Source organism: Drosophila pseudoobscura, chromosome 3, assembly GCF_009870125.1.
Source record: "Drosophila pseudoobscura strain MV-25-SWS-2005 chromosome 3, UCI_Dpse_MV25, whole genome shotgun sequence".
Lineage (NCBI taxonomy): Eukaryota > Metazoa > Arthropoda > Insecta > Diptera > Drosophilidae > Drosophila > Drosophila pseudoobscura.
The window spans coordinates 12,530,151-12,553,177 of record NC_046680.1 but is presented as its reverse complement, the minus strand read 5'-3'; the positions used below and the strand labels follow the sequence as shown (position 1 = coordinate 12,553,177).

General features: G+C 46.6%; 1 protein-coding gene across 2 annotated transcripts; it reads right to left on the bottom strand.

Moving 5' to 3' along the window:
- Positions 1-912: 912 nt before the first annotated feature.
- Positions 913-22,591, bottom strand: hbs (hibris). 2 transcript variants are annotated; one of them, XM_001360977.4, is made up of 12 exons: positions 22,028-22,591; positions 6,071-6,601; positions 5,829-5,999; positions 5,458-5,748; positions 5,095-5,394; positions 4,738-5,028; positions 4,375-4,677; positions 4,027-4,311; positions 3,683-3,964; positions 2,816-3,618; positions 2,345-2,749; positions 913-2,097 (listed from the first exon to the last, which is right to left on the bottom strand). In XM_001360977.4, exons 1-12 carry the CDS (start codon positions 22,065-22,067, stop codon positions 2,089-2,091), a joined length of 3,711 nt encoding a protein of 1,236 aa, XP_001361014.2. In that variant the 5' UTR covers positions 22,068-22,591; the 3' UTR covers positions 913-2,088. The 2 variants fall into 2 exon arrangements, with proteins under 2 accessions (XP_001361014.2, XP_015039964.1); XM_015184478.2 differs by having other exon boundaries at positions 2,345-2,728.
- Between the last annotated feature and the right edge of the window lie 436 nt (positions 22,592-23,027).

Sequence of the window (23,027 nt, the reverse complement as noted above, 5' to 3'; positions counted from 1 at the left end):
TGAAAGGGCAACGAATTCTATGAAATTGATTAATAATTAAAATGGAATCATGGCCAGTCAGCAGAATATATAAAAGCAAATGGAAAATAATCAAATAATTCACAACATGAGATTTGCTTGCTTCAATGAGAGTTTTCATCAATTTTTGATAGAAATTGATTTCAGACTTCCGGCTCTGACAAAATGTTTGCCCACTGACCACCTGCCGAGGCCGACTCACATCTTGAGGCTGTGAAAGCTGACTGACCCAGACCCAGACCATGTCCGCGATCCGCTAATGCCGTCTATCATAAATTAGGAAATATGTATAATTAAATGTTCCATTAATTAGGCGAAGCGGCGACGCTATTAATTAATAGGACTTTCCAACAAAATGCCGCCATTGTGTCTGGGCCCGAAAAATCGAAACAATTAGGCGGTATTTAAGGTGCAACCTGGCACGCCCACTCGGAGAAAGCCCTCTGGCCAGAATGATGAGCGGACTCCGAGCGCTGATTGATGGCAATCGATGGCAGTCGCTCTAACGGGAGACTTTAAAGAGATTATAATGATGCAGGAGAGGAGACAGAGGCAGTCGGTAGAAAACTCATTTACTAAAGGCTTCTTCAAAAACAAGTGAACAGAAAATTTGTTTTTTCAACCCCACACTTCAATTAAAAAAAATATATGGGTATCTTTATATTTAGTTTTCAAAAATTTGTAGTTTTTATTCAAATATTTTTTCTTGTTTGAAGTTACAAAAATTTGCTGTATTTTTTTCTTCTTTTTTTTTTTGGAATTTTCGAGTTTTTTACGTTTAATATTTTAAATATTAATTACATTTAAATATCATAGTATGTATGTATATATAATTGTCGTATTGAATGAAATTTGATTTATACACATATTTAATTTGTTTGTTTTTTTTTTCGATTTAAATGCAAATGCTCGTTGAAGTCTAGTTTGTAATTAACATGTTTATCGGTTTTTGTATTCGTAGATTTCTTTAGCATAATTTTTGGCGCTCACGCGTGCTCGGATCATCCTTCGTTATCATGTATATAATTTATTGTCATGCATGATAAAAGGAAAGTCGTGGGATTGGTTTGTGTAAATACGTATATTTTAAATACATTACGATATATGTACATATATATCGAGTCTTAGGTCTATCAAAAATCACGCTTAAAGTTGTGATTTATTTTCTGTTACTTAATTGAAGTTTCGTTTTTTTCTGGTTTGGTGATTTCGAATCGGACTTCGTTGAAAATCGTTTACGCTTATCGGGCCTGGTGTATATGTGTGTTTATATGTTCATAAGTAGATAGTAGATATCGGTATGTCCTATAGCTTAAACTTGAACAACTGCTAATGAGAATGAGTCACGACTCAGCAGACTCGTTAATATTTATGCTAGATGCTAAAATGCGTAATTCCTACTACTTAATATCGATAAAACGTACTACAAATTAATATTTTGAGAGTGTTGTGTTGTTTTTGTTTTGTTTTCGTTTTGTTTTGTTTTGTTTCTACCAATGCTGCTGTTGTGGTTGTTGGTTTTTTGGTTGGGGTTTTCTGGTTAAATGGGGAGTTGGAGGGCAAGCATTTTTGTAGAGCGGGTTGGCGCACCTGCCCCATGGCCAAACCAATAGCCAGGGCCCAAGATTGATGTTCGGGCCCGGGACTCAGAGTTGGTTACGTGGCGGACGTGTGGCTTGCGTGTTCTCTGAGTATCTCGGTTTCTGATTGGTGATGCCAACGTATCCAGGGCTCTGGGCACAGGTACTTATCACAGCCTTCGAGCGCCGCATGCAAATGTCTTTTTCCAAAACACATTCAACATGTTTCTTCCATTTGCGCTCCGTAATAATCAACGTCATATAGTAATAATTATAAACATAAAATAAAAATACAAAATAATAAAATCCAATACAAAATGCAATAAAACCTGCAACAGCCAACAACCAAACGAAACCAAATGAACACGAAATGCTTCTATCATACGAAGTCCAGATCTGTGTGGTAATTATGTTTGATGTATGTCAATCAGTCTAGCTGGGTTTGGCTGGGTTTGGTTGGAGTGTTGCCGTCTTTGACGCTCTGCATGGCCTAGTAGGTCTGTGGAGGAGAGGAGTGAAAATACAGCGTGGAATGAGCATGCGGTAAATACAGGTTATTATTATACTACATAGATAACTGTTGAAGTTGGGTTGGGTAAATCTCCAAATTTATCTAGATCATTATCATAATGAACTAATAGTTTGGGATACATTTTCCCAAACATGTAATTGGCGGCTTGGAGAATATATTTGTGAAATATTCTCTTCTCTCAATATCCAATATCTCAATGACCATAAGAACTTACCACTGGCGGATAGGACATGTATTTGTCACTCATGTTGAAGTAGGAGCCATCGGCTGGTGGCGCCGGCGATGGTGACGATATGTAGCTGCCCTTGATCACCAGCGAGGAGGCCGGCGATGGCGATGGTATGTACAGACCATTCGAGATGAGCATATGGTCGTCCTTGGAGCGCATGGGCATTCCGTCAATCATGCCAGTGGCACTGTTCCGTTGGCTATGCCGCTTGGGGTTTGGCAGGGTTCGCGTGAAGTCCGGGTTGCACATTGGATAGTGGGGTGTGCACATGGAGCTCTCCTGGTACTTGGGAGGATACGCCGTCGACTGGATGATGTCCACGTTCTCCACCAGATAGGTCGAGGCGGCGGCCTTCTTCTGTACATCCGCCTGCAAAGCAGTGATGGGCAGCTGGTTAGGATTGGGCGACTGGTCAGTGGATGGACTCGTCATGGATATTATTGTGAGAGCTCTTACCTTATAGACCGACTGGTTGTCGTCCTTGGAGTAGACATCATCGTTGCTTGGCTCCGCTTCGCCCTGGGACTTGTTCTGGCGGCGTATCACGAACCAAGCAACGAGGGCTGCATTGAGGACCAACAGCACCATGGCCGCCGACGTGATGCCGATGATCATGACATTGGGCAACTCGTCCTTTTCCGTGTACTCCGCGGAATGGGGCTGGGATCCCTTGCTGAGGGAGAGCTTAATGTCGGGCATGAATTTGCTACCTCCAGCCTCATTCGCCGCCATCACGGAGAAGTAGTAGGTGGCGCCTGGCTTGAGGCCATCCAGCGTGATGTTCAGGTTGCCAGGCTTGGCGTCGACATACTTGTACTTGTCCTCTCCGTGCTGCTTCAGGCGCAGTCGGTAGTAGGTCTGCATGCCTCCGTCGAAGCCTGGACTCCACATCAGCTCCACTCCCGTGTCGGAGACATTTCCCACCCTCAACTGCAGGGGAGTGTCTGGCCGGCTGGGTTTACTGAATTCTAGTGTTGTACTCGCCTGCCCCAGGGCGTTGCGCACCACGCACTCGTACTGCCCGTAGTCATCCGCTGAGGTATTCTCAATAAGCAAGGCAGACTCGTAGTTCAGGGCATCCACTTGACGGTCCAGGGTTTTGAACTTGTTGCGGCGCTGCATCTTCAGGTCCTTGCCGTGTCGCCGCCAAATAAAACTGGGCTGGGGCGACGCTAGGGCTCGGCAAATGAGCTGCGCCCTGACTCCGAGGCGAGCTGCATAGCGGGTGAAGGCGGGCGTATGGTCGATCTCCGGGGCAGCTTTTGATGGAAAGGGAAGGCAAAACTTAGGACTGATCTTAAGGCTTTCTTGGCCATTACTTACTTTGCACTACTAGGAGTACATTCTCCGCGGCTGGTGGTCCCCGCTGGTTGTCCACGATGCACGTGAAGTTCCCGATGTCGCTGCGCTCCACACTGGCAATCTGCAGCAGAGCTGTGCCGTTCTCAAAACTAGAGGTGGTGCGAGTGCTGAGGTCATAGCCATCCCTCGTCCAGCGAACATGAGAGGCATCCAGTGGACGCGCTTGGATGTGGCAGGCCAAAACCGCTGGCTGGCCGGCCATGAAGCTCTGACCCTCACTGACCGAGCTGATGGTGGGGGCATCTAAGACAGCCGAAAGACTTAGCATCGCTTGGAGGGGGCCTATTAAATCTATTTTTACTCACATTCTACAGCCACTTGGATCTCCAGCAGAGAGGTTCCTTGACTATTAAGCGCCTCGCAGATATAAACACCCGCATCATTTCGACTGAGCCGACTTATATTCAGACGCGGTCCATCGGAGATCAATCGCTGTCCGCTCAGCGTATTGGTGGTAATAGGCAGACCATCCTTGGTCCAGGTATAGCTGATCGACATGGGGTTACCGCTGGCGACAAGCTCCACATGGAAGGGGGCACCCTCAACACCCACGAAGGTGGTGGTCTGAGAGCCCTCGAACTTGGGCGGATCTGGGGAAAGAAGTTGGAGCTCAGTTAGCTCCCATTCCCTGTCAGGGTTGCACCTCTACTTACAGAGAATATCCAAGCTGATGGTCTCGTGCACGCTCCGTTGCAAGACCTCGTTGTGACTCTGACACGTATAGATTATGCCATCGAGATCCTGGGTGATGTTGACATACATCTCCAGGGTCGAGACCGATCCGCCCCAGAGGCCTGGCTTGTTGGCTAGGTTGAGACCCTCGACGGGAATGCCATCCTTCCACCAGCTTATCTTGGCTGGCGGATTGCTGGAGCTCGAGTCGCAGATGAGTTTTGCGCGGATGCCGGGTACCAGGTTTTTTGGCGCCACACTGATCTTGACCGTCTCGGGGGGAACTACGGGCGGAGTCGATTCATTTGAGTCATGGTCAGGGCACAGGGTCTTGGGTCACTTACAATGGACACCCAACGTCTTGGTGGCAAAGAGCGGTATGTCAATGGCTGCGTTCTGGACCTCGCACTTGTAGATAGCATTGTTGTCGGAGGCATTCACCAAGAGCGACAGCTCGGAGACTATCTTGCTGTCCACCACCTTGGAGGGTCCGTTCACGCGCTTGTCGTTCTTGTACCACTGGAGTGTGGGCGGCGGATTGCCGCCGGCGGAGCTGCATTGCAGTTTCAGTATGGATCCGGAGATGAGTATGTCGCCATCGTTGTAGCCCGTCAACAAGGGTGGTGATGGAGCGTCTAGGGAGGGCATAACGATGTTTCAAATAAGTTACCTTCTTTGGCGGGAACGTTTCGCGGACTTACATAATACATTTACGGTGTGTGAGCCAACCACGTTCTGGGTGAGTTCGGTGTTCAAGGCATGACAGACGGCAATGAAGGTGCGACTCTGGGAGTCGATGCTCAGGCTGATGTTGGAGCTGCTCACCCAGCCGCCGTCGGAGCTGCTGGTCGTCTTGTAAGTGCCATTAGCCAGGGGGCGGCCGTTCATGGACCAGCTAATGCGGGCCGGCGGATTCGAGGGAGCCGTCACGCATCCAAGTTCCACAGAGTCGCCGACCTTGGCTCGGTTGGCGCCACTCAGGTAAACATCCTTGGGTGCATCTGTGAAGGGTTTCGTGTAAAGTTGAGAATGGACCAAACTACGGGAGGACTCCTAAAACTTACACAAGACCGTCAGGTTGAGTTCGGCGCGCAGGGGAGAAGTTGCCAGTAGATTCTTTGCCTCACACACCAAATTCGCCCCATTGTCCTCGGCCGATGCTGTGAACTTGTACACGTTCTCCGACAGACGTCCTGAGGTGCGCTGTGGCGAGTTGATGGCCACACCATTCCGATACCACACCAGCTGTGCGGGAGGATTACCGCCGCGGCTGCGGCAAGCGATTTGCATTTCCTGCCCCCGATGGAGGCTCTCACCCTGACTGTAACCCTCAAAGAATGGTGGACCGGGCGGATCTGCAGGGTGATTTTGGGAGGGGGAGAGCGGTCAATGAACATTCAGGGCTCGGGGGTGGTGGTGCAAACAAGGCACTTACACAGCACAGAAAGCTGGACCTGGGCTCGCATGGGTACGTCGGGAGGCAGTGCTTTGTGACGGGCCTCGCAAGAGTACTCCTTGTAGTCGTCATCGGATCGTGGCTGCAGATGCAGTGTCGAACTGGTCGTAAATCGTTTGGGAGACGTCTGATTCACAGAGACAATGGGAACTGCCATGGGAAAACAGCTTTTAGAATTCCAATCGAACACTTTGTACCTGCCTTAGGAACTTCGGACTTACCCATTGTAATCGGTACTTCGCCCTGGTACCAGACAATCTCTGCCGCCGGATTGGCGTTCTCGGCGATGCAGTGCAGCGTCAGGTTTTGCCTCTCCACCACCTCCACCTTGGCGTTCCGGGCAAAGCCCTCGATGACAATGCTACTGGGAGCGGCCACGATGCTTAGCTTGGCGTTGGCTCGAATAGCTGGATTTCCGGCAGCAGGTCCCACCTGGCACTGATACTCCGCATCGTCCTCCAGACTGGCGTTCTTCACCTGCAAATTGTAGATACCGTGCTGGGCATCCACCAGCACAGAGTAGCGGGGAAATCCGGGTATGACCGCTGAAAACCCGAGTGCAAAGCCGTCCTTGGTCCACTGCACTTTCCCAGCTCGGGCGGACACTTCGCAGCGCAGGAGGGTGTCCGTGCCCTCGAGTATTTGCAGATCGTGCGGCGTTATGCGGAACTTCTGCACAGCAGGTAGCGATGCGGCCGTAGTCGGGGCCGTAACTGTTGCCAGGCTGCTGCCACTGCTGCAGCCGATAGAAGCTGAGGGAGAGAGAAGGGAATTCGCATGGTTAATCGGCACGTTCGACATTTGCTCACGTAGTTTGCCAAGTGCACCGGCAATGGGAACAGTTCAATTGGCATCGGAATCGACATCGACCTGTCAGAGCCAGAGCGAGAGTCAGAGAACGGCCCGAAGTCGGAGGCAGCGGCAGCGGCAGGCAACGTTGCACAGTCACCCAGTTTTACGGCCCACACATAAAATACACATTACTTGAGCGTAAGCCCCGACGACGAGGCTCAGTCACATCGCACTAATTTGGAACAACTTTTTTCTCCTCTGCTTCCTTTCTGCCCCGATGTGTCAAGGTACTACTCTCAGGCTGTCATTGAGACATGGATATGTCGGGCTGGTCTGTCCGTTCGTCCCTCCATCAGTCGGCCTTTTTCTGTTGTCTGTTTTCTGTCTTCTATCTTCTGTGTTCTCTCCGGCCTCGCAGTCTGTTCGACGCTGTATCGGCCCACACCTATCCCAAAGTAGGTCTACAGCTTGCGGCTCATTAGCATTAAAATGTCTTAAAGAAACGACCCGGCCACGTTCGATACCAAATTGAACAGCCTACTCACTCAGTCTTAGACGAAGAGTGTTGTGCGTGTGTCTGGGTCTCGCCGACCTAATCAGCATTAGAGCAATCTACATAGGTAATATAAAAGCATTGACAACACACATGCACACGCACACTGGGACGAGGCTATGGGTAACTGTAGTCCACGATATCGCCCACGTGTGGGTAAGAGAACTGCGGAGAAAGTTTTGCCATAAGAGTGGATGAACACACAAAACCCAAAACGCTATGAAGTTACTCTTCATAAGTCATTTCTCAGACACGTTCTTAGTTAGGTCTGTACGATTATGGACTAATAAATTATTTAGCTAAGCACAGCTGTCACCCTATCTATTAATAAATAACTCTTCGGAAAGATTCTCTAATGAATTAGCCATTTATCAAGCACTAATCTCCAATAACATGTTTAATTCCCAATCCAAACAAGTTTAATTCCTTTTCAGCGAACATTACTCAATTAAACAGGTTAATGTGAATGGCGGAACGATTATATCCCATACCATCCGCTCTCGAGCCACTGTGCGCACTGCGGGCGCTGCGTGAGTCGGACTCGGAGCCTACAAATGGCTCGACAAATAAACAAAGTAAACATTTCTGTCGTGGACTTCATCAGTGGATTAATTGATTATTTGTCGTAGAAGACAACGGACATGGGGAGCTGGAGATCCAGCTCTAAGATGGTCTTGAAACGACCCCTTCCCTTCCCCCAAATGTAGGGTGATGGGAGCGGATATGGATTTGGTCACAGCGGATATGTGGAGATGTGGCGGCCACCCACAGCTCGTGTTGCCTGGATGGTTGGTTGGTTGGTTGGTTGGTCGGTTGTCATTTGCTTTTGAGGGCGCCTCCATTTGCATTCTGCGTTTTCTGCTGGCCAAAGTTCAAGCAATTAAGCCAAGCGACAGTTGACCAACTCTGCACAGGCAGAACACTTCCTGCGGCAATTAACCGACGACAAAATCCAACAAAAAGCAGCACAACTTGACAGGTTTTTGCACTGACAATGACGACAAAAACAGGGAAAACTGAGACCCAGCCCAGACCAGCCCATCCCATGCCATCACAGCCCCGAACAGACCGGGCCAACAACAAACCGACCAGCAATGTGCATACGAGTACAACTCATTTAGTGTCATTACGGGAGGAAGACAGGGCCCAGGGAGGAAGACGGACAGAGGGACGGGCCCACAGTTACGACCGACGGGAGTCGGGTAGATGTGGATGGCCAAGAGGGCAACAAAATGTTGGTAGGAAACCAACCCCGAGTGCACGAACAAAAGACAATAAGCAGTGGGTAATTGTCACACATATGCAAGCCAGGATGGTGGCAACAAAGAAATCCTTGAAGTGTGACAGTAGGAAGCAAAGAAGCACCAGAAGCAGAGGCAGAAGCAGAAGCAGCAGCAGCAGAAAAGGAACACGAACAAGAAAAAGGAAAAGCAAAAGAAAAGATATGAAAGAGAGTACAAAATGCACTCTGTCAAATGGAGTAGAGTGCAGAGTAAACGAAAGATGAGCAGAGGGCCAACCGGTTTACCATTTCATTCATGGGTTCCTTCGGCCAACAGCCCCGTTCTGGCCAGTGGTCAAGACGGGGCCAGTAATTGTCAACTGGGCCCACAAATTGTACACAAGCTAAACTAACTTCTTAACCGCAAAACCCACGTTCACAGCCGATGATGATGTCGATGCCTGTGCCTGTGCCTGCGCCTGTGCCTATCAGGGTACAGTCCATATCCTGTGCTCGCTTTGAGCCTATGCCAATGTCTCTTCCTGGCCACAAGTTAAGTGAGTGTGCCTGGCCTCAAAAGCCGGCTAATAGTTTTTGAACGTGGTCCTGGCTGGGCTAGAGATGGTTGCATTTCATAGTGAGTCACGCACGAGGACAGTGGTGTGGCACGCAATCATTATAATCATTTTCAATTCTATGATTCTACACATCTCTAGCGAGTACGACGTGTGGCATTGGCCAGCGAAGCGCAACGCATCGCCGGATGTCGCACTAATGGTCAACGCAACGTACTCGAAGGTCCCGGCCCAGCCGGGTCTGGCCTCTCCCTGCGGCCCACTAGCAGCTCCTTCGTGTATCGGCCAAAGCTGGGGCCTTCTGGCTGCTTTGTAAGTTAAACTATCTACAAGTCATTAACTCATACAAAGCCCAGCGTCTGTCGCCCAGCGCTGGCACTGGGAGTCTCTCTGGGAGACCCTGGCACAGGCCAGGCAAGTGCGGCAGGGCAGGCAGTCGGGCCTAGAGACAGAGAGAGAGAGAGAGAGAGCGAGAGACAATCCAGAGTGAAGTAGTCTCTGGACCAACGCACATTTAGCTCCTATACGCCTTTTGTTTTTCCTCTTTCCTTCCCTTTTTCTTCTCCTTATCGAGACCAGTTTCCAGTTGTATTTCGCCTCTCTGCCTCTTTCTCTTCTCGGTGCGGGGATCTCTGTGTGTGTTTGAATCTTTGGGGCAACTTCAGCGCGTTAATGGAAAATATTGTGGCATATCACAGGAAATCCGGTGAGGTTTTTTTTCTTGCTGTTGCTGTTTCTGTGGCTGGAGTTGTTGGAGTGTGTGGCGGTGGTGCACACTCCTTTTAGCCGGCAGGACACTTAGCCTGTACAACAGCTACAACAACAACGCTTTGACAAAATTAACGGGCACATAAATCTCCTCTCTGGGTTTTGCGGCTTTGCGTTATAAATTTAATTAAATTTTTTTTGTTTGTTCTGCTGCGCCTCTTAACCATTTTTTGTGTGTGCTAACTGAACAAATGTCTTTTATTAAATTGATTAAAACGGCTCTGTGTGTGTCAAATTTGTTGTCAGCTATGTTAAGCGCTCGGCAAAGTGTTTCAAATTGTTTTAAATGTCAAGGGAAAGGATTTCAGCATGGCCATAACAATTATTTTCAACAGGGGTTGCCTTGAAGAGGCCAATCACATGTGATGTGGCTTATCATCCGCTCTGCTGGCTTCATTCTCAAGCGGTTCTGAGTCTCTCTGGCAGTGGGCTTTCCCTCTTCTAAGAAATTTGTCTATGGTAGAGACAGTCGGCCTTTGAGTGGTAATCCAATCGAAGTGAGTTGACAAATTGTGGCAAGCATTTCAGAGTGAGTCATAGTAGATTTGGCTATCAAGCAGGGCCCTCATTCTAAGATTTCACAGCGATTTATCAGCTTTAAGGCCCTTGGAATTGGAGATCTATTTAGAGAATATCTTATCTAATAGGAGAAATCTCTTTTGCTTGCCATACGAATGTACATATGTACATACATAGTCGTGAGTGTGTCTGTGGAGCCCATTGCTGGAGCATTGGTTTTGTGGTTCTGTGGTCCTGGCTGACTTTATTGCTGACCCGGACACGCCTTAATCATCTCTCCCGAAACTTCACCATCCCCTTTAGACTGTCATTTAATGTTCGCCTTGGGCACGCTTAATAAATTCACAATAAAACGCATTTGAATCACGCAGATCGGGAGATAGCGGGGGAATAACGACCTCCGCATTGAATGGCCTCCAAATGTTGCTGTTTACCAAACTCCTGCTCGCCCTGGATGCCCCGCTTTCTTCACCCAAATTGCCGCATTAACAATTCTCTCTCTCCGGCAGTATCTGTAGCTGTGTGTGCGAGAGCACTGATTGAATTATAAAATTTGCAGCTGAACAAATGTGGCCAGGCCGATATCAAATACTAAGAGCCAAGTGAGGGGCAGAGATATGTACACGGGCATGGGCGCTGGCACGGACTGTCCCCCATCCCGTAAAGCCTCTTCGACGTTAAACTAATCAACTAATTTGCTATGAACTTTGCGGTCCGCACAAATTAGATCGGCCGAGAGAGCCCAGAGACCAGAGATGGGACCCAGACGCAGGCTAGACCCACACCGATTCCATTTGGAGGCATTAACATTAATTATTTTCTGCTTCATGAGCATTTTAGATGAACACGAACCCTCGATGGAGATGTGACCTCAGTTTTCAAGTGAAGCTTCACTCTCCCTCCACTCCCTCTCCGCTCTGGCCCACAGTTTCGGGACTTTCATCTTTAATTAATTAATACAAAAATGCCTGCCCCTTTCGGTTGTGTCAACTATTTTTCGACTTTGCCATAGAAATATTTATACAAAAATCGCTGTCCAAGCCGCAGCCCCAAAAAGAGTAGCAATTTATGTTTTTTTTCGGGTTTTGCTGAAAACTGAAAGTATTTTGCGGCCTGGTCATGCGGGTTTTGGCAATTAGTTAAATTAAGTCGAGGCTGGAATTTGTCAGAAATGTCAGCGGAATTGTATATTTAAATCCATCTATACACTAAACCGCGGGGCATGCCATAGTACTCGCAGGAAGCTTTAGTCCAAAAAGGATTTCAATGTTTTAAAGCTGGCAAAAGGTAAAATAATAATGGGAAAACTATAAAAGCCCCATCAAAAATTAAATAAGAGGATAAAAATCAATTTTTTCCGTTGCTGGGAATCGTAAAAATGGGAAACGCAGAGAGAACTGTAATAGATTTTGATGATTTTACGACTGTAAGCCACTCAACGAAACCGCTCGCTGGTCCGGTTGTCAGTCGCCTACCCCCCCCTCGACCAACCAGTTTTGTCAACTGACGATTGCGTGGGTTAAGAGATTTTGAACACCCACAACAAAAGCAATAACAGAAATGTAAAAAAAAAATTGACAAATTTTATTAGTCATAAATTGAAAATCATAAAACTCGTAGAGAGCACCTAGCCAAAGCCGGCTCGGACGGCTCTGAACTCAGGCTCTATGAAAATAAATTAGTCCGTGAAGAGATAGAAAGAAAAGGAAATGGAAAGTTATGCGCGGCTCCTTAAAATATGCAACAAAATATTATTTAGTAGGATCGTAAAACTTGGCGGGATTCGAATGGACAAAGTTTGCCCTGCCAGTGAAAATTAATTTAGAACTCTTCTCGTCTCTTCGTATCCCGGAAAAGTTTAATATTCCACGTTGGGATCACAGCACTCTGGGGAATAACTACTGGTCTTTAGGCAGAACTTGCACACACACATCCATACACTCTCATAGACAAAGAGAGAGGGAGAGAGAGAGAGAGAGAGAGAGATCCATTTGAATGAGAAATCTAGCTGGACAAAAGTAGTAAAAAATGGTCCAGCAATAGACTCATAAAGAAATCAAAGCAAAACCAGTTCAAGAACCAACTCCAGGCGCAGTCACTAACAGAGCCGTCGCCATCGCCAATGCCTTTGCCGTTGCCGTTGCCGTTGCCGTCATCGGCATCGACACAACCTACGTGCTTTGAAAAGGTAAAAGAGAGACATATGGAGAGGGAGAAAAACTAGGGGCTTATGAATGGTAACCGCCATATGAATGGTCTTACAAAGACCTCAAAAGACGTGGGCTTTGCCTCAGTTCGCGGCGCATATTAAACTGAATTTAAATTTTAGCTGGAGCGGTTCCCCAAGCCGGAGTGTCAGTATGGGAATGGGTAAGGAAAGGAGTGAGGGGTCTGGGTCTGTCAGTGTTTTGCAAACCCAAAGCACGCACCTGGCTTTGGATTCTTGGTCTTAGCCCGACTTGACTTGGCCCGGCTCGACTTAGTTTAATGCCGCTTCGAATTGGCCAACAACGGCGATCGACGACGGCTGCACTTGTCGCTTAGCTGAAATGCCAAGACAGAGTCGATTGCATGCCACACTCGGCGGCTGCCCCGTGAGCCTCAGGGCCCCCCCTCCTTCGATCGGTCTGTGTATGTGGCAGCTGCATAATTATAATGTCTGGGCCCAGAGCGGTACATTGCCTCAGCTCCGTCTTGTCGGGGCCTGTCTCACCGAAAGGTCAAACAACATATTTTTGCCGTTTTTATTGCCGCTCTGAACTTTATCGACGACTTTTTGTGCGACGAAATTAGTTTAGAAAAATGTACGAAATGTTTTCAAACCGCCAAAACAGTTTGGTCTATAATGAAACAACATTTTGAACTTGATCAGATCATAAATATGCGACGATATTGTAATTTATTTGAGCGGAAATCCATAAAGCAATTCATAACTATGCAAATGCGATCTTAAAATTAGCAGCAAGCATCATAAAAACATTCGACACAATCTATAAAAAATACCTCAACATATTGCAATTTCCAAAGATACATTTCATTGATGCGACCTGAGTATTCAAATATATTTAGTACACACACTCAATCGTATTTTCTACAACCATTAAGTGGATACATTTTTTTCCAAATTTTTATTTTATTGCCGTGTACCCGCACGCTTTCGTGGAAGGCTTCGAACTTTTCGATTCATTTTTTTGGTTTCTTGTTGGGGTTTTCTCGTAATTTTATTTATGTATGCAGCTCGAAACTTTGTCGAGAGCTGTGGGATTGTGTTCGCCCATTTGTTTTTATAAAACTTAATGGCCGACTGATTGCCGGCCACAATGTTGGCAGTACCTATACATATATGCACGCATATGTATAGATATCATTGTATATTTATATTTTCAAGGATGCGTTCATTAACTTTTCGAGATTTATGAAGGCAGCGTGTGAACAGATGCGGGCCGGCCACAAACGCACGAGTATCTTCAATTGTCATGGGTTCCCATTTTAGCTCTAACACGGATTTTAATGGGGGGGACATAAAACCCATTTTTATTTTGCACTTTTGGCTCATAATGAGGTTTTATACGACCCCCAGTTAGGCACAAAATGAGAACTACAAAGCCAGTCAGGCGTCACAAGGCACCAGTCGCCCGTCACCAAAGAGCCAGAAATTCAAGTTATCCGGCGGCGTTTGGAAAACCGTTCGACCATAACGCTCGGCCACAACTCCTCTCTGGGAGTTAGATAATCGAGCTGCAGACACCAAAGCCAGATTAATGGCTTCGAGCTGATTAGTTTGAGGCCAAGACAAAATAGAAGACAAAAGGCCAACTCCACTCTATCCACCATCCGTAATTAAGCAAAGACACCGAAGCGCGTTTCATTGCGATGCGATGAGTAGAGTTTAGTCAGAATCCGAAAATTAGAGACCCCATCTGGCATAGTGCTCTACATGCCCATGCCCAGCAACCAAAATGTTCATTTGTCAAAATTAACACGGCACGAAACAGACCCAAAACAAATTCAATCTAACAATCTAAAAAGCCGCCAGCCATCGGATAAATGTTTGATTCCTGGGCAATGTATAAGCCAATGGGGTCACGATGATAGTTGGGGATGCAAATTAATCTAATCATGATCTAAGAATCTAACAGAATAACGAACTATTGAGACCCTCAATACTAGTACCAAAACTGCCCCTCGTACGTGCATTTTTTTAATTTTCTCATTCTTCCCCTTGTATCGTATCTCGTATCTCAACATAAATATCAATTTCCGTCCCTACCATGTCTTCTCACGCCCTCATCCCTCGAAAAGACTTCCTATTATTGTCATTGTCTGAACCCCCGTGAGCTCCGAAGTCCGATAGACCATCAATCATGTGATCTGCGAAGTGTATGAAAAGTTCGTTAGTGCGAAAAATGAGGTCTAAATTCTTTTGGCATCTGTAACAGCAAATTGAAAAGTCGGGGAACTAAACAATTTTCACATTGTCGCGGCTGGTTATTAATTCAATTTTTATCTGTCGCTCTTTTTTGGGCCAAAAGTTACCGTACACTTTTGTGGGTTTTCGACCACGTCCCTGGCAGTTTAATTGAGGCAACAGCAATAGCAACAGCAACAGCAACAGCAACAAAAAGCAAACAAAAAACGATCCCAAACAACTGGCAACTGACGCTGCTCGAAACCGGCTTAGGCGCGACTCATGCCCACACACACACAAGCACACACACAGACTCATATGAGCAGTATCTGTGTGCGTATGTGTGGTGTATCTGTGTTGGCCATCCATCATTATGAAATGCCTGCTGGTGTGGGTAAGTGGTGCACCTGCTCGCATTTCGCCTGGCAGCCGAAGAGAGGGGAATAGGGGAATGGGCCGCTGCCAGGTCCGGTCCGGTTCGGTTCGGTTCATTTCAGCTCGGTTCGGCTGGGTCCTCCTTCATTGATAGTTTGGAGTGCAACTTTCGCATGCGCAAAGCTGCTCGACAACATATGCTGGGCCTTGTCCAGTCCATCCAGATCCATCTCCATCTCCATTGGCATCGGCATCGCCATCTCCATCTCTATCCCCAACTCTCAGCTCGCTCCCAGCTGGTCCGCTTTTGCTGGTTGTGCTTCTGTTTTTGCCGTGATTCTGAGACTGGCTTTTGCCTGTTTTTTCGATATAGTAGTTTATTTATTTTTTGTGCGCCCAGCGTAAGTTAATATGACTTGTAGCACGATGATTGCTTCCTGTGCGCACCAGAGATATATAGAGAGAGAGAGAGAGACAGAGAGAAAGCGAGCGAGCAGCTTGGCTCGGAAACCAGCTTAAGAGGCGCTGACAGCCAGCGACAGCAACTGGCGACGGGACTATGGCTATGGCCAACCCTCCATCAACATTTGTTGGTCGAGACTCTCTGCTTTTTTTTATGAATGAAAAATCGCTGCTGCTTTCGCTGCCGCTTTTGCCGTCGCAATCTCTGTCTCTCCTGCTATATCTGTCTCTGTCTGCTAGCGGAAGTTATAAATTAATTGAGTAAATATCGATTCGCACACACACTCACACGCTCGCTCCTAGGTCGAGTTGGCAGGGCTGGTTGGCTGATTGCCTGGCACTGCCATGCCATGTTAATTGGCAGCACTTGAAAAGCGACTCGCAAAACATCGAGCATTCAACTTTGGCTATTTGCATAGTCAAATTGGCTGGCTGGGGGGGTGGATGGATGGGTGGTTGGAGGGCGGTGGGAAATCGAGTTAGGAACTGTTTAGGAGCCAGCGCCACGTCGGGGTACTAGATTAATGACTGTAGAAATCGCAGATTCAAGTGCTCATCGAGTATGCCCATTCAGCATAGATAATTTATTGAAAGCGCTTCGATTGCGACTGGAATTGGATCCCTCAGGGCGGGCTCTTTCTGGCCCGTTTTATGAGTAAGTCATCGTTTTTATGGCGTATGCTCGCCATCGACATCAACTTGAGCTAAACTTTATTAATTACCCAGGAGCGATATTTACCAATTATTTATTTACTCTGCGCCATAAATCCTTACTACGTCCTGGCTAAAAAGTGAGAATTTATGACTGTAATTGACTGTAATCTTATCCTGAACTTTTATGGATCGTTTCACCCAGCATTTATGGTGCTTTGCACATGCATACACATATGTACATATACATATGTGAGTGCTCAAACTCATACTCGTTGAGTAATTAGTTATTCATTAACTATAATTCGAGCTCTAAGAGTGTAAGGTCGCAGCCACTTCCTTGGCTCTCAGCTGGTACAGAAATGGAAACATTTCTCGTCTCATTAGCCTAGGACTTTGCTGATCAGGCCTTGACATCAGTCTGGGCCTGAAAGCCCAGATACCTTCCAGGCCGCGCTGCTCTCACCTTTATGTTGCACACTTCGCACGTTACACATCTTTAACCCAATATTCTTTTCAGCTTTTTCCCTGGCGGCTGGCTTTATCATTTCTGTGGAGATGAGAGCGCGTCATGCATAATTGCATATATCAGCTACAAACATCTAACTGTACAGTGAACACCCATACAGAGGGGCACGTTACACAGCATCATAAGGAACGACAAGAGTTGCTGCTGCTGTTGCTGCTGCCATTGCATCTTGCATGCCGTGGACGGCACCTAACTGTCAACTTTCTTTTTTTCGCCCGGCAGTATAATTACAGAGCGCGGTGTATCGTATCTTTGTGCCTGTGTGCGTTTACTTGCATGCAATTAGCATAAAAAATATCAACACGGTTCGCATTTATATAACGCTACAAATTATGCATCATTGAAGCAGCCACCACCGCCGCAGCAGCAGCGGCATCAGCAGCAAGCTGCAACGACGTTGAATAATGACCGAAAATGCAATGGCAACATGGCCCGCAGCCGCCCTCACCCGCTCAAGAGGCAAGCTCCAGTCAACAGTTCGCCAACATCCAACAGCCAGCAGGCGCAGACACCGCAGCCTCAACTTCGGCCGACGACGTCAGTGGCAGATCGGGCTGGGGGCTGCTTGTAGGAGTATCAACTTGCAGCAGTCGACGTCGTTGTCGTTGTCGTTGTCGTCGTCGTCGTGGTAGGTGCCACTGACACCTCACGCACGCCCACTTTCAAGCATGCCCCTCAGCTGCATTGGCTGCACTTGCCGCGCGGCAGGCACTGGAAAGCCAAATGAGATGAGACCGTGCCGGCTGTAAAAGAAAATGCGGCACGGGACCGCCATTTGTTGGCACTTAAAAAGTCTGCCCAGATCAACGGAGGGATCCTGTACTGTAAAGTATTTTATTTCTAAGATCAAACATTACACAAAGGTCGTCGGATCTGCATAAGTTCTAAAGAAATTTGATAGGCCCGACAAGGTCCTACATTCTCCTTCGAATTTAAAAGCATGCATCCATAAAATTAATAATAATCAAATATGCATACCATATCATCTATAATCAGCAACCAGAATTGCTCGACTGTGATAGGCATTCAGGCTAACGATTATGATTCCGACATAAACATAAAGTACAACAATATCAATTTCATGAGCTCGGCTCATCTCTGCTCATCCCTGGCACGTCGAGTGGTGCCTGTGGGTGGGTGCTGGCGAAAGGGAAGAAGGGAGACCCTGCACCACCCAACCCCAACCGTAGCCCAGGCTACAGCCAGTTGTATGGCACGCATGAATAGACAGCTGCAGAGCTTTGAAAGCGCATTCGCATTCACATTCACACTCACATTCGAAATCGCATTCGCCGACGAGTTTTTCACCCACTTGACGTGCAAAGTACTGTAAAAATAAAAAAAGTAAGAGAAGAAAAACAGCATAGTACAGAATATGTTTGTGAAAAGACAAACAAAATGAAAGCGCAGTAGGAAAAGCAAGAAGAATGGCGAAAAATTGGTTCAATTTAGCACAAAGCCAACACCCAGAGAGGGGAGTACGCCAGAACGTCGAAACAGGGGCCTATTGAAGCCCTGTCTCATCGCATCGCATCGCATAGCATCTCATCTCATCTCAATGGAGAAGAGCAAACAACGACAACTCGTTAGCACAAATTTTAGATGGTTGGAGTAGAATTTGAGGGGAGTGTCAACGCCTTTTAAATGGGCAGATTTTTAGCTTGTTTTTTCTCTTTTCGTTGGTGTGTTTTCCTCAAGTTTTTTTTGTTTTTTTTTTTTTTTTGTGTAACAATGGCAAACATGAAGTGGCGTTCCTAGAGCTGGAAAAAGTCCCACCACGCCATCGTAGTCCACTTTACGTATTCTTGGTTTTCTGTTGATATTTTTTGGCAAATTTTCATAAACCGTTATTTATTTTTATTGCACAAAGAAACTGCTGGCAGGAATGAAAAGAAGTTGCGAGCAATTTTCTGCTGCTTTTCGTGGCTCATTTTCAGTGGCGGAAGTGAGCTTGCAGAAAAATAATCAAGGAAAATGTTTTGCGCTTTTTGACCAAAATGGAGAAATCCAGGCACAAATAGAAATGTTTATGAAAACGAGAAAAACAAAAGCTGTTTCAGGAGAGCTGCCAGATCCACAGCCCCAGCGAAAAGTGTATGGGCACTGGCCAACAGAAAGGCAAAAAAAACAGAAACTACACTTATGGCCGCAGCAACAAGATGGAAGCACATTTTATTTACATAAAAACAAATGACCAGCATGTTGTGTTCGGGGACAGAGACGGAGACGGAGACGGACCCAACAGTGCGATAGGGCAGGGACCAAGTCTCAGATGGAATGAGTGGTTCACAGATGAGAAGGTAAGGCCAAGACCAGGGGTTGTAATTATGCGGCACTTTCCGCTGCAGATGCATCCTTCCAACAAAGGAATGTGCCTGGGAAAAGCTGTGCTGACTGTGGCAGTCATGAGGTGGCAGAAATATGAGCAAGCAGCACAGAATGGTGAGATGGAGAGTACGACTATTACGAATAAAAGTTGGCCAAAGTTGAATAGTCTTCGAGTGGCTGAGGACACTCGATATCCTGTAGCATCTATGTAAATGGATATGCAGAACACATCAAAGAGGAGTCGGAGCCGGAGTCGGAGCCTTAGCCGGAGCCAAAGCCCTGCGCCCCATAATGAGGTGAGCACTCGGGCTGGAGGATAGCTTTGGAGCCCGTCCAAGTGGAGCGCACACATCACAGAAGCTCTCCATTCTTTGGCCCTATCCCGAATGCGGTCAGTTAGCAGGCTTGAAGAGCTGCCAGATGTAGGCTAGTACCAACATCATTTGCTCTTTATGGCTTAGTGCCGTGATACCTACGCAACCCCAGCCCCATAACCTGTTCGTCATACATGTAATTTGCAGTCATTTTTTCCACTTCCACTTCTGGCTCAGTGTTCTGCCTCTTTTAATCAGAGCAAGTGGCTTACCCGACGAGTCCGGCCGGCGTGGCTAAGTTAAGCAACCGATTAGCCACGGCTCAGACCGGCAGTTCAATGCACTGCCTGGAGAAGGATTTACGAGTATGCACAAAAGTTTTAGGCTAACACATTTGCACATGCCGGCTTGGCATTAAACCAAATCGGGTTTTAAGTCCACTACGACGGCTGAGGTTTTTGGCTTTAATTCAATTTGCCTATGCAAATCGTTTGCGGATTATAAAGCTGGCACATCTGAGCTGTCGTCGTACTAGACACCGGTAAGCCGGCACATATGTATACTTGTAGGAGGGACAGCCTAAAGGGTAGAGCTTCCATATTCTATGTGGGTAAAAGAGATTTGTACATTCCGCCGTCTGTCACTCTCCTCTGGCCTCCTTTCAACGCCTAACCACATCCTCAATTTTCCAGTTGTGCCACAAAGAGAGTACATTCTACATACTGGTACGAGTATAAACTAATTTCGTAGGCTGGCTGGCGCTGGCTGGCCTCTTGCTACACAAGAGGAACGAGAGTTTTTTGGAGTCGAGTGTACATACTCGTACACCGGGCAGGTGTATTCCTTCTTTAGCAGCTTGCCTACTTCCCCTGGTTCCCCGACGGCACTTCTTGGCGGTTTTTTTGTACGAGTAGATATTATATTATTTTTGCCTTCTTTCGGCTGGTGTGCCTTTTGCAGCTTGACTTGTATTAATTTTCAGCGCGTGCAAATGGTGTGGGCTATCTACAAGTCTCCGTATACATACTACCAACATGCAATAGTATTCTGCAGATACAAAAATGAACGTATGAATGGGCAGCTGTTGATGTTGTCTCGGGGCGTATAATGTCTGCAGGATGTCTTGTGATGGTGTGCTAACCTTAGTCTTCCTTTTGTTGCTCCTGTTTTCTTCTGTCTTTATTAATTCAATTCGCTTGGACCTAACCCAGTCAGTCGACGGCGACGCCAGCTAATGTACAGAGCAGTAATTGGCGGAGATCTGAGAAGTCTCACACAATTTGCGAAAAATTCACAGAATAGCAATCAAATTGCTATGAATTCACGAGAAATATCCCAATTTATGAGAATTTTATATCTAAACGTTGGCTAAATTGTTCGCTAGACAGTTTTTCATTTTGTCCGTGCCCCAGGCGGCGCTCTAGATATGAAAGCCCAACCATTTTCCGATCATTTTCACAGCGTGATAATCAAAAATTTTCAATGCCCACTAATAGATTCGTCATGTGGCATTAACAAAACAAAGCCAGACACGTTGGATATTGTGTTAACTGATTCAGATGCATGATCCATACCATGGATCCATGGTTTCATATACAACTTTTGTTCTTTGGCAGGCAATTAGTACGCGGCCAATAAATGAATTTAAAACAGAACTTTTAACGCCTTACAAATTCGAGATTCAAATTTGGTATGCAAATAGTTTTCAATTAACAGGTGAACAAATGCCAACAATAAAAAGTCAAGCTATGCGAGGCAAGAGGCACTAAAAACTTTGCCATCAGGAAAAATGGAGAGAAAAATAATTAAAAAGTGCACGGCAACAATGCTGGCAGGTGATGCTTCATCCGCTGCCCCATGCTCCATGCCCCACCACTCCTTCCGCAACTTAACCCCCCACCCGTTGAAGTGATGGCAAAAATTAAATTATGTGTGCCACAAAGTTCGCCTGAATTATGTCGCATAAATCAAATAAACAGCAGCCGAAGCGGCAGCAAAAAATAAAAAGAGATATAGAAAAAGTTGAGGCTGCAGAAATTGTTGAGGAAAATAACTGAAACTGCGAAAAAATTTATACGAAAAACTTTTGCATGTAAAGCAGGGGAGGGGCTGGGAGAGAGAGGTAGGGAGGTAGGAAGGTAGAAAGGGAGTGGGGTATGCTGCCCGTGTGTTAAAGCAACACTTGGCTGTGGCAAGACATTATTTTCTATATCTATTTGCTGTGCAAGAAAAACCGCAACAGACAGAGAGGTTGTTCGTTGGGTAAAGAAAAACAAGTGTTTAAATGTCAACAGCAAACAGTCTGAAAATCGCTGGAAAAACCAGCAGCAGTAAGCCGTGGCAGTGTGGCAGACATGCAGACAAAAGGAGTATCTCCCCATCCCCATACCCATCCCCATCTGCAACCCCCGGATTGACTAAGCCACAATTCATATGGAAAGATACTCGGCTGCCACAACGACAGTGACTGCGACTGCGAGTCTGGGACGGGACTCATCTTCTTTTTTGTTTGTGGCGGCTCTCGTTGGCCTGTGCAGCGAAATGTCATGAACTTTTGCCACAGACATTTTGCAGGCGGTCAGTACATCGCCTGGTATCCATGAGATACATATGTACGTATGTACATTGCCTTGTGGTTCATATGTCTTTAATTTTTGTTGGACTTGAAGCTTGATAACTCACCCAAGAGCACGGCAAATGTCAAAGATATCCAAAACTGCATGTTGTAGGTTGCTCGATTGTTGCTTGCAATTTGTTGCGGGATTGCGACACTCTCAGATGCACACACACACTCACACACTTGCACTCAGACGCGTTCGTCTTTAACTTGTTTACAGTTGCAGATACTTGTTTGCTCGCTGTTCGGCTGTATCCGTATCTTTCTGTTTAATTACAAGCCCCAGCCAGTTCGAGGCTTGGCCGCACTTTTCCTTGCATTGGGCGAAACATTTTTTGGGCGCACACTCGATTGAAATTTGAAAAACACGGAAAATATTTGTGCTTTACGACGAAAGTATCTTAAACACCGGTACGACCGTTTCGATGAGGGCGACGCAACATAAACAGACCGCGCAGACCGCACAGACCGAGCTCCGAAATTCGACTTTTATATTTTCGTAATTTATTATGATAAACGACGCGGGCCAGCAGCCGCTCAACTCAAAAGTTGGAAAGGTATTGAGCATTGAGCGCTGGGATTGAGGACTGTCTTGTATCTGAAGCCGGTCCACTGGTGGTTGACTGGCTGTTGAACAGAGAGATACAAATACAGGCTCGAGCTCGAACCTCAAACAGGTTTGAGCTGGACTTATACGCAGGCATCTGCTGAAGGGTTTGGGTCACTGCTAAGACTAGCGGTTAGTTACTTAGATATACTCGTATCTGAGAAATAATACTGCATTTAATAATTACAAAATTTTTGTTAAATCAATGAGGTTTCATTCAAACCCAAATATATCTGGTAAATGTGGACAACATTGGTATCTGTTTCTTCCGGTTGTCTAAAACCATTTTGAATTCTGCAGTTCGCGTACTCGTATCTTTTAGAACAACGACTTCGTTTCGGGTTTTCTCTCGCAGCATCCACTGCGTCGGCGCCAGAGCAGTTCGAAACTCTGATAATTGTGCAGACGCCCTCTTATACGGATCTCTGCTACTTGGAACCAGACTTTCTTCTACTGGT